Source organism: Astatotilapia calliptera, chromosome 4 (genome assembly GCF_964374335.1).
Source record: "Astatotilapia calliptera chromosome 4, fAstCal68.1, whole genome shotgun sequence".
Classification (NCBI taxonomy): domain Eukaryota; kingdom Metazoa; phylum Chordata; class Actinopteri; order Cichliformes; family Cichlidae; genus Astatotilapia; species Astatotilapia calliptera.
Window position 1 is genome coordinate 4,103,188 of NC_137425.1, and position 11,207 is coordinate 4,114,394.

At 42.6% G+C, this 11,207-nt stretch overlaps 1 protein-coding gene across 2 annotated transcripts; it reads left to right on the forward strand.

Moving 5' to 3' along the window:
• The first annotated feature begins 520 nt into the window (after positions 1-520).
• Positions 521-8,282, forward strand: LOC113020256 (uncharacterized). Of its 2 annotated transcripts, XR_003272177.2 has the most exons (7): positions 521-1,350; positions 2,385-4,264; positions 4,678-4,771; positions 4,849-4,898; positions 5,718-5,786; positions 6,059-6,181; positions 6,275-8,282. XR_003272177.2 is itself a non-coding variant. In XM_026164053.2 (6 exons), the coding sequence occupies exons 2-5, from the start codon at positions 2,387-2,389 to the stop codon at positions 5,757-5,759; spliced, it is 2,064 nt and encodes a 687-aa protein (XP_026019838.1). In that variant the 5' UTR covers positions 521-1,350; positions 2,385-2,386; the 3' UTR covers positions 5,760-5,786; positions 6,059-8,282. The 2 variants fall into 2 exon arrangements, 1 of the variants encoding a protein (XP_026019838.1); XM_026164053.2 differs by having other exon boundaries at positions 6,059-8,282.
• Positions 8,283-11,207: the final 2,925 nt, after the last annotated feature.

The window sequence follows — 11,207 nt, forward strand, 5'->3', positions numbered from 1 at the left end:
CACACTGCTAGCATCGAAGATTTATGTAAATTTGACGAGCTGAACGCATTCTGTACTGGACAGGAGACAGGCACGAGATTGATTGACAATGGTCTACAGCCAATCAGGACGCAGAACGGCTGTTAAAAAAAAAAAAAAAAAAAAAAAAAAGCATGCGAAGTTGCACAAAAAAAATTTTGCGAGGCCACGAAAGGTGAACCGTGTTATAGCGAGGGACCACTGTATATAAGAAGTTTTTATTAACACATTTACCTTTATTTTGGCAGTTGTGGTCCTCCGTATCATAGAGCTACATGTTTCGTCATTTTGCCTCTAATTAAAATAAAAAACAGCAATAATTTGTACCAAAAATAAATAGATAAATGTAACAGTTTTTTTAATTAAGTTATTCTGACATCTTGTGAAGATGCAGCAGTAAATAAGAATCAGAATGTGAAAGCTAGAAGGAGTGAGTGAAGATACCTGAAAAAGTTAAAGGTGATTTCCAAGTGAATATTTCACAATAAAAGCCCCATTTGTGTGACGTAGGAGTTTATTTCAGATTTCCATGAACATAATTTTACATAGTACTATTGAAAAGAATGCAGTTAATAAATTATTAATATGCAAAATTCTATACTTTAGGAAATTTTGTTTCTGGCACATTTTTTTTTTCCACAAAAGTCTTCACCACAAAAGTGGCAGAAACAATCGCCCATAGAGCTGCACATTTGTAGATTTTGGGGGGGATGTTATGGGTGATATGGGATAGTAGTTTGGTAAAGTGTGAAATAAGTCTTCAGTATAAGTATACTAAAAAGAAAATGATCAAAAAAACATGAGTGACAGATATTTTGGTGAAGTCACGATTACAAACAAAGTTTTCAATCAAACAAAACAGAAGTGCTGAGCTCGGTGTGACTGCAAAGGTGACACGAAGTTGAAATACAAATAGATGTTGACGGTTTCCTGAAGCTCTTATTTTGAAGACGCCACCTTCTTTTCCGCTTTATTTCGCGGTGGCTTGACTAAGGAGGGAAGAGACGTCCATGATGACAACTTTAAAATACCGATGGTAGCAGCAGGTCGGGGTTTACCTGGTGGATTTCACCTCCGCGGAAATGTTCACGGGTCATCGTCGCGTCAAGTATCGGCTGCGTTTTGGAGCAGCGTAGCGGGCCGACGTCGGCTTGCTGTCCGGCTAGCATGAGCTGGGGCTGGCGTCGCTGCTGTTTACATCCAGTCCGGGCCATGGGCCTGGAGAGCTGCGTTAGCTAACCGCGCTACTCGCGCTGCTCCGGGGAAGGTGTCACCCTAAAGTCCGCAGTGTCAGGATCGGGGAGGTCCGCCCCAACCGCCCACACCTCAGGGGTAAGATCCCCAGCTGTTTGACAACAGCAAAACATCTGTAACAGGCAGGTTTTAGGAGGCATCTGAGTGAACGGGCCTACCTGTTAGAGGAAAAGCTGACATAACTTATCGATTAATTAGTTGGGTTTTTTTCTCATCCATCAGTCACTACAGCCATATCCTTAGTCATCAGATATAAATTATTGTGATATTTACATTTATTTCCTGTGTATTATTTAAAAGTAGCTTATATTTTACTGCTTGTCCGGCTAAATAAATAAAATAATAGTAAGCTACATCTACATCGAAATTTGATTAGAAAGGACGATACCGTGAAACTAAATCCTTTATCGTCTTATATTTCTTGGATAGGAGCTGGCTTTCATGTCACGATTATCACGGATAAAAAAAAAGAAAGAACAAAATGCAAATTTAAAAAAAAGGAATGATACTTCGTGTCTAACTTTATTGATTGCGTGGCTTTTGGGGGGAAATGATTCAAAAATACAAAACAGAAATGCATCATGGTCAGTCTGTAATCAGTCATAGCTGTACAAGGGCAAAAAGAAGGATAGTGTAATTGAATGATGGATTACAGTGTCACTGTGGGCCAATCACTGTTACTGATAGTCCTGGAGACTGACAGCAGAAATTTAAAAAAATAAAATAAATTTTCATTGATTTATCGTAATGTGTTCATGCTATAAAGGTCTATGCAGATCTGCGTTTGTATGCTTATTTTCTAATACATTTTTTTTTATTATACCATTTACCTGTAAACTCATATTAATAACAAACAGGTCATATGACCATCCATTGTTTACCAACACTGAACTGATTGTTTTTGTCTGTTCCATAAATATTCTTTAAGTTGCACATGTGGCTTTAAATGTTAACTTATTTGTTACCCACTAACAAAACAGCTCTTAAAGTTTCAGTTGCTCTGGTTTGACTGTTTTCAGTTTTCAATCTGTGTGTTTTTGGGGTGTTTTTCTTTAATCACTGGGAAGCTGTGCTAACTGGATCACAGGGTTTTGCTCGTCTGTGTGTTGCAGTGATGGATGTGTCCTCCCAGGATCCTCCTCTCATGGCGATGGACCTGTCAAAGAGCTACAACCCACTGACCCGTAGCCACGCTGAAGCCATGGACCTGGCCAAGAAGCCCGAGTGGTACCACAGACGCCCAGTGAGCACAGATCTCGCCTCCTCGTACAGATCCAGAGCCTCCTCCTCCTCCTACGGCTCGCTCTCCACGCAGCCAGGAGCGCCCGTGCGCTGCAGGGACATGGAGGACGGCCCAGAGTCTTTGGGGGGCTACATGAACTCGACGCTTGGTCCAGGGCTGGATCTGTACCACGACGGAGTCCATGGCAGCCTGTGGCATCGGGGTTTCTGTGGGCCCGAGCAGAGCGGTGGCCCCGTTCCTGAAAGCAGCGGCGGAGAGGAGAGCGACAGCGGCTCTGATGTCATCTTCCTCGTGTCCGCTGCGAAGGAGCCGCTCCTGTGCGGCTCTTTCATGCAGGACGGCGTGGCACACATGGTGGAGCCCCTGTCCCCCGCCGCGTCCTCACTCGACGAAGAGCGAGCGTGCTACCACCTACCTCAGCCTCTGAGCTCGCCCAGCCCTGACAGCTCGTACTCGGAAGATTCCTCGGACAGCTCGGTGGACATTCCTGTACATCACACCCGGCCCGTCGTCCTCCTATCCGACCTCGGTGCCGTTTACGCCAACACAGCTGAATCTGCGGTCGACATCTCCAGCGATGACAGCGACATCATCGAAGTTTCTGTCACTGATCAGAAGAAGAAAAACAAATGCTACCAGAAGACTCCTCCTCCTCAGAGTGAGAGCGAAAAAGCGCCGCAAAGCGAAGTCCGCCGCAGCGCTAGGATACGAAGGCCGGCCTCAGAAATCCCGCCGCTCACCTGTAACGTATCTCGTCATAGCTTGAGCAGGCGAGTCAAACACGACGCTGTGGGTATATACAACGAGAGCTGCGACTCCGATGAAGTGATGGACTACGTCTTGAGGGTGTCTAGCTCAGACGAGTTGCTGGTGAAGTCGCCACAAAGGGCAAGAAGCCATTCAGAGGAGTCTGACGCAGATGTTGGGACGGACAGGAAGTCCCCGCAGATTGAGACGCAGCATCAGCGCGAAGCTTCAAATGCAAAAACCGTTAATCACAAACGAAAGAAGCCGCTTGCAGTTCCTAAAACAAAAGAGTTAAGAAGAACAAAACAGAAGCGTAGGATCCCGCCACCATCGCCGCCACCGCACCAGAATGCTTCAGCCTGTAGGAGTGCGGTGGCGAGCAAAAAAACTGTCGCAAGGTGGCGGAGGAAACGCCGCCGTCAGACTGGGCCTTCGTCTCTGTTTTCTCCGACAGAGACTGAGATCAAGCTCAAATATGTGAAAACTAAAGAGGACAAAAAGGAGAAGAAATCGGGCGGTTTCTGCCCGTTTGTTCACCTGGAGCGGCGAGCGTGCACTGTGGTCAACTACCGGGAGGAGGAGGCAACTGTTCGGAGCAGCGAAGGAGGGAGGCGGGCTGCTTGCAAGTCTCTGTCCGGGTTTGTTCCCAACACTTCCTGTTTTCAGCCGGGTCGGCTCAGCTCAGACAGCCGGTGCGAGTCATCGCTGTTCTGCTGTCTGTGCGGCCACACCGCCAACGTCATGGGCCTTGGGGACCTTCACGGCCCCTACTATCCCAGCGTGGACGCCCAGAAGGAGGAGCTAAACGGACTCTCTAAAAGCCGAGGGGTAAATCCCTCAGACGACAGCAGAGCTGCTGATGGCAACGCCTCCCCAAAGGTGCCTCTTCACCTGGATGAGTGCTGGATCCACGAGGACTGCGGCATCTGGTCTGCCGGCGTCTTCCTTATCCGAGGAAAGCTGTACGGGTTGGAGGAGGGAGCGCGGCTCGCGCAGGAAACGGTGAGTTCTGAGAACATATGATCCTTATCACACGATTTTCTTTTTTTAATCTATTGAAAGTCCCAAAGATGGTCGTGTTTCTTATGAACATTCACAGTTTCACATTATGAGGTCAGTGTATGAGCAAGTAGCTCCTCAAAGCCCAAACACTGAGGTACAGACTTTTTTTTCTTTTCTTCTCATGGCTCTGCGTGATGTCATAAACAGTGGATATCCCTCATGGGGTCATCTCCGACACACAGCCAATCAGAAGAAAGCTGGCTTAAAGTGAGGAGGAGATGTCTGTTCTGAGAGCCAGCCATAAATATGGATTATTCTGAACTGTTTAATCATGCAGAGCTACTCTATCAGAGAGCCAGAATAAATATATGAATATTTTTATAAATATTTTTTTTTCTTTTTTCTTTTTTTAGATTTGTTCCACCTGCCAGCAAACAGGCGCAATAATGGGCTGTTTCCAGAAGGGCTGCCCCAGGAATTATCACTACAGATGTGCCATCCAGTCGGGTACGAGTTCAGCACTTCGGTGATGCTCAGTACTGACTTTCCTTTGGTTATTTCATGTCCTGCTTTTGTTTTTCCAGGCTGTGTCCTCAATGAGGATAACTTCTCAATGAGATGTCCAGAGCACAAGGTAAAAACATAGCAATGAGGTGGAGTGTGAGGAGCTGCTTGGCCTGCAGGGGTCACTGTTGCTGCTTTTTGCAGATGTTTAAAGGCGTGTGTGAAAGTAGAGGGACGTTTCCACATGCTACACACAGCGAGGCCAAAGAAGCAGTTTGAAATTTAACTGGATATTAAAACATTTTAGTCTGTTTTTTTTTTTTGTTTTTTTTTAATTATTTAACAGAAGAGTTAAAATCAAAAGTGCATGTCCAGTGTCTTTTCCTTAAATGCCTTATTAAATGGTTATAAGGAGGTCGTACTTTGATTCATTTAAACGGCTGTCTCTCCAGTGGATTTCTTCCCAAACTCCATCATCTTGTAACTGCAGCTGGCGGCAGTAGTCTTTGTTCTGCTCCACCTGCTTCACGAGGCCCTCGAGCCTGCAGAAGATCTACAGAGCAGAACAAGCGCTGCCGATGCCAGCTGGAGTTTGAGTAAGTGTGTCAGTCGCAGCAGCCACATCTGGAATTTAAGCCTCAGCTGACTTAGAAAGCAGTCCACCTGCTGTAGGATGAAACCAGAGGTCAAAACTGGACCCTGTAGCAGGCTGAACGTTTATTTCTGCTGTAAAGTTGCACGTTGGGGACTGGCTCGCTGTTGAAGCCTCAAGTGGATGTTAGAGGAACTGCAGCATTTGACCCCATTAGCATTAGCCTCGTAGCTGATGCTGTCTAAAAGCTCAGCACGAGTTAAACGTTTGCTCTTCTTTTTGTTTTTCTGAGCTGTTTTTGTGAACGTCCTGATTTTGGCATTTTATTTGCGGCTGATGTTCGTTTGTCTCCAACAGAACAAACTGTTCATAAGTGCGACCAGACAGCAGAAGAGGTGACACAGAGGACACATGAGGGCACTGGAGGTTTGTACTGTCGACCTTTACTTTTATTTTAAACCAGGACATGAAACTTGGGTTTAAGAGTCCTTTTTTTGTGGGTGTGTGGGCTGGATGTGCAGCAGTGCTAACACTGTTTATTAATGCATTTTAAATTGATAAATGGAATCTGGGGACTTTGAAGAGCTTATTTAGGACCAAAAGTTGTGTCACGTATCCAAATAAGGTGAATTCAAAGCGTTAAAAAGAAAAAAATCGTGTCCTTGCCTGACGTCGTCCTCCTGTGTTTGTGTCCTCAGATCTCCTCAGGGTGCGACGGGAGCTGCCTGACTTCACCTCAGCTGTTAATCTTTCTTTTTCCCCTTGTTTTGCAAACACTAATTAAAGTACGTGTGTGCTCGAGCAGAAGAACAAACCTTCTGGTAAGGTTTCACCCATCACGGCAGACAGATGGAAGCAGGCAGCCACTTTGGGTTTATTTTCAGTAAGAAGTGTCTTTGGTTCTGTTTCTGTAGGTCTTTAACAGGCACTTACCCCAACTGGACTGAGCTGAGATGGTTTGTGTTTATTTATTCCTCCTCTTGGAGATCCACACTTGGACTAGCCACAAAGATAATTTATAATTTGAACATTACGTTAGATTTTAAATAAGCTTTATTGATGTACGGTATAGAGTATAATATCTTTATATGAGGCCACTTTTTTCTACTGTTTTTGTACTACTTTTCTATTCCTGTTCAGTCATAACATAATTTATTTTCCTCCAGTTGCATGCACGGCTGTTTGCTATGGTGCACTTTATAGTCTAATTTTACTAGTTATTACTCAGCTGTTATTTATGTCCGTCTGTTCTTCCCTTTTCTACTTAAATTATTTAAATTTAAATAAAGCTGCACTAAGCTAAGATTCACAGTTAGAAACGAGGGCGTCCTGTCCTCGCTGATGGAGATAACAAGCTGCACATTCACCAGAGTCAAGCACATTTCATTCAGCGGTGTCAGGAGTTTGTTTTTCTCCAAATAGAGGAAAAGATTCAACCCATTAAAAAGATGTTTATCAGTGTTTATCTCACATAGAAGGATTTTTTTAAATAATAAAAATAAAGGAAAATTAAAGGGTCTGTTCAGTCAAATCACACGTTTATTTATAGGTTTGAAATTTGGGTGATGGGAAAATGCTGAACTAAGATATAAATGTAAAGCTTCTGGGATACATGATAGGATATTATTACCACTGAAGGGGGTGGATTAAATGCATAGCTGAGGTGGGTGATTTTACTTTTAATGCTAGGAGTTTTACAAAAGGCAAAAAACCCTTGCAATTGAGAAAACACCCAATTAATAAATGTATTTTAAAAATCTACAATATTTATGGTAGTAAAGTAAATAAAGTAAATTTACACCCCAAAAATTAGTTTAATCAGAAATGCAGATGGAAGATTTATGATTTATGTGAATTTTACAAGGCAGAAACTTGCAATTCCCTGTAATCTAAGAATGACATCATATCTCATTTTATTGTATATTTGGGAAGAAATTTACACTTAAATTCCTAAAGTTTGTATTTTTTTTCTGACTTAAGCGTGAACATTGCTTTCTTGCCAGCCCCTTAATTATCATCGACTTTCAATAGTCTTTTTTTAAGGTCTATTTTTTTTCAACTGTCAATTCATTAGCGCCACCTGCTGGCAAAAGTCAGTCGGGCTCTGTAGCCCAGTAAACAGCAGTTAGTCAGTGCTGACTTCTATCAATTTCCTGTTATTTAAGGCTAGGTGATAAACAAAAGTGTTTTGTGTCTTAAGTGTGAGAAACTTCACCTTTAAAAATTGGTTTGAATAGTTTTGTCAGTCCTGATAATTTTAATTTTGGCCAAAACGTCTCTGGTGAGCACAAGAATTTTTTTAATTCCAGGAAAAATATTTGGAAATGTTTGTATTACTAGTAACTAACTCTATACCACCGATGCTGAGCCCAGACAAAAACCAGTTCAGTTGTTTGTATAATGATGAATTTGGAAAGCTAAAGGGCCATTACAGTTTATTTCAGCTGTTGTATTCAGCCTTTGCAATACAATGGAAGCTATGTTAAGCAGCTATGAAAATAAACAGTTTTAAAATATAAAACAAATTTTTAAAATCTAAGAGAAAACGTCAGAATTTCCAAAACAGGCAGCCTGAGGAGGTTTTGGTGATTAAAAAGTTCAGCGAATGGGTAAAAAAAAATCTAAAATGTGATTTAACTTTTGCCAGGGTCTATGCATTGTCCTCAATAATGATAATAATATCATTATCAATAATATTAAAATTAATAATAATAATGATCAGTTGTGATTTGGGTGAATTGACCCTTTAGCAGTGCTGGAGTGGCCTAGTGCAGCTTTGACTGTCCGTCTGTGTTTGTCGTTACTGGACTGAAATGTTTAAAAAGCTTTTAAGGAAACGGTCCGTTTGGTTTCATGCCTGCACTTCCTCTTAATTAATTACTAAATCGTTAAAGTTATATAATAAAAGTCTGTTAAACTGAAGCCTCGTCTGTGTTTTGAACTGGAAATGCACGAATGATTTTGAGCTTCGCCAAGTTTATTAATGTTGTTCATGCCGAAATTTCATTCCTGCTCCCACACAGGAGCAAAATGGTTGATGCTGCAGGGCAGGTAGTGAGTTCGGCAAAAATGCATCTGAAGAGTTTTATTCTCAGACTTTAAGTCTTTCTGCTGATAAACAACTGAAAACATCCTGCTGCTGGTATCTGAAGTTTAACGATCAGAAACAAACTCTTTAATAGAAGACGATCGTAGGAGATTATTTCACTCCAAGTCTTCAAAGTATTTGTAACCAATAAGTAAGACGTGAGTTTAATTTCAGTAATGTTAACTTCTTTATTGTAACATCTTTCTTTTTCTTTGTGGGCGTTAGTGTGAAGGCAGGACTAGTTTTTACACACAGTCTGAAGTGCTGATCAGTGGCTCTGCTGCTACCTGTCCATGTGTCTGATTAGTCAGATGCTGCTGGCGCGGTTGCTTTCATGTGAACACACTCTGCTTGTCAAGATAATAACCACCTTTGTATGACTGCTTAGTCTGACTCCAGATGTTAAAGTGACGCCAGATAACCAAATCGTAAGGCTGGGTCAAATCTGGTGGCCTCTGTTTGTGGTTTCTTAGTGTGGCTGCTATTTTAGATGTCTCAGAAGCCCCGTTGTCATCACTAGTTAACTTGCGATGGGCTTGATTTTCATTTTCGGGAAGAAGATAAACTCAAACGGACTCAAATCTGGCTTCAAAGCTGCTCAAACCAACTCAATTGTAGCTGAAGATGGGGCTCTCATTACCAGAGATGATCCTCCACATGAAAGCCATGTCAGCTTCTTCAGTTTCAACCAAATGTGTTGATGTTTACCATTGAAAGCTTTCTGAACAGGACTTCCAGGGAATGATCTAAAAATGTCCAGTAAGGCCTGAGAAGGTGACCCTGAAGGTGAGCCGGGCCAAACTTAAATCAGGTAAGGCTTTGATTTTTATAGACCTGCACCGATCGTCTCAGAGTTGTTCCCTGGTGGTAGAGGACATGTGGGCCGCAAGCTGCTGCATCGCTTATGTTCAACAGTTTATATCTGAAGCTCCGTTTGACTCATTTGGATAGAAATAGCCTTCGTGTCACAGAGATGGCTTCTATATTTGGGAGTTTCTTACACCTCTGCTTCGTCACATCATCATCATCGGGCTGCTGGTCTCACCTGCTCAAAAAGCCTGGCTGTTGGAGACGGTGGCGGCGGTAGTGGCATAGCGATGGCGTTATTTTTGCATGTGCAGCTGTGCTGTTTGAGGTCATTTGAATATGAGAAAATGGAAATTTTCAGCATTTAATCAGAAGACACTGTTAGTATGCCTGCAGAAGCTGCATCCAGGCGCGTAGACCCCCATCTCCTTTAGATGGTCTGAGAAAGCCGAACGTTGAACTTCAGTTGGACTGTTTGGATGTTCCAGTGAAAGAAATGGTAACTAAACCTTTAGTCACAGCTGTGATCATCACATGAGCTAAAAATGAAACATTTCCTTTGCATTTTCATTGGTTCATTTTGATCTTTCGATGACTTGCTTGTTGAACTTTTCCATATTAAGATCCTTCCAACAAAAGGACAAGGTCAGAGTCAGAAAAGTAACAAATGGATAAGAATTTTTTAAACCCCAATGCTTTGTTGGGGTTTTTAATGTAAAAATGTCATTTTAAACCAAATTATAAGGACACAGCAGCCCAACATTTGCCTCTTTAATCTTACACAAACTGTCTTTTACTCCTCCTCTTCAGTCCGTCTCTTCACTTCCTGCCTCAGGACAAGCCACGCTTTGCTCGAGCGGATCTCTTGTCTTAGGGCTGAGCACAGCCCTCCTCTCGTCTCTGCAGCTCAGCACAAACTGCTGCTGACACCGAGACGAACCAAAGACGTGAACGACGCTCGGAGCAACGCTTTGTTACGTAATGTAGGAGCACATCAGCAGAACATAGAAGCAACAAAAGCCCATAAACATTTACTTTAAAAAGAATAAGCATTAAGAGAGACATTTAAATCAAATCCTTTGGGTTTTTTTAGGGTAATTGATGAAGGTGGTGCCTTAATTTCATCTACAATTCCAAATGCTGGGTCTGGGACAAATGTTCTAAATACTACAAAAACTCTGCCCACATTTTTCCTCAACTACTCTGAGGAGTGTGTGCAACATCTGTCTGCATCCGGTGTTGGAAATCAAATCAAACTATCCTCCATGCTTTACTTCCTGAGCTACAATTGGTTATTAATTTCCTGCCACTTGTTTTCACCTGGTTTGTGAATAAAGAGCTTGAGGTTCTAGCAAGAGCCCCGCTTGGGCTTCATCTTCGCACATAGCCGTCCATAGCCGATATCACGATCGCATTTAGGGCTTACTACCAAGTCTTCCAGCCCAGCACCCTCACAGGATACAGATGTCCCAGCTGGGAATCAAACTTACAACTCCCGCTTCAAAGGCGTGTAGGCTTACCACTACGCTAAACTGAACCAGCTGCTATATATACACCATTTAAATATTTCGACATGTGAAATGCTCAGTGGCGTTATTTCGAGTGCTTGCTTTCTAGATTTGAAACCTTTGTTTGATGTTGAGCAGATGAAGCTGTTTGGCAGGCTTGTGAGGTTTTCTGCTATAAAAGGTTTTGTGTTCAGAGATCTGAGAAAAGGATGGATTCCATGAATGTGTCGTGGATGATATGAGAAACTGTAATAAAATCTTTGTTTTCTGAACTTTTACAAAAGGCCTGAGGTCCAAACTACAAAGGCAGATCAAAGGCAGCGGCGTAACCCTCGTGACCTCCAGTCCTCGGGTATTTTACTTTTTGTTTCTTGATAAAACTAAACAAGCAAACGCCTCACTGGCGTTGCTGAATATGTAAACACGCTGATGGGAGAAACTGAG

Excerpts from the sequence above, each read along its gene's own strand:
- LOC113020256 (XM_026164053.2), top strand. The coding sequence starts at position 2,387 with ATGGATGTGTCCTCCCAGGATCCTCCTCTCATGGCGATGGACCTGTCA. Across the intron at positions 4,265-4,677 it reads CGCGGCTCGCGCAGGAAACG|ATTTGTTCCACCTGCCAGCA; the intron begins GTGAGTTCTGAG and ends TTCTTTTTTTAG. Across the intron at positions 4,772-4,848 it reads CAGATGTGCCATCCAGTCGG|GCTGTGTCCTCAATGAGGAT; the intron begins GTACGAGTTCAG and ends TTGTTTTTCCAG.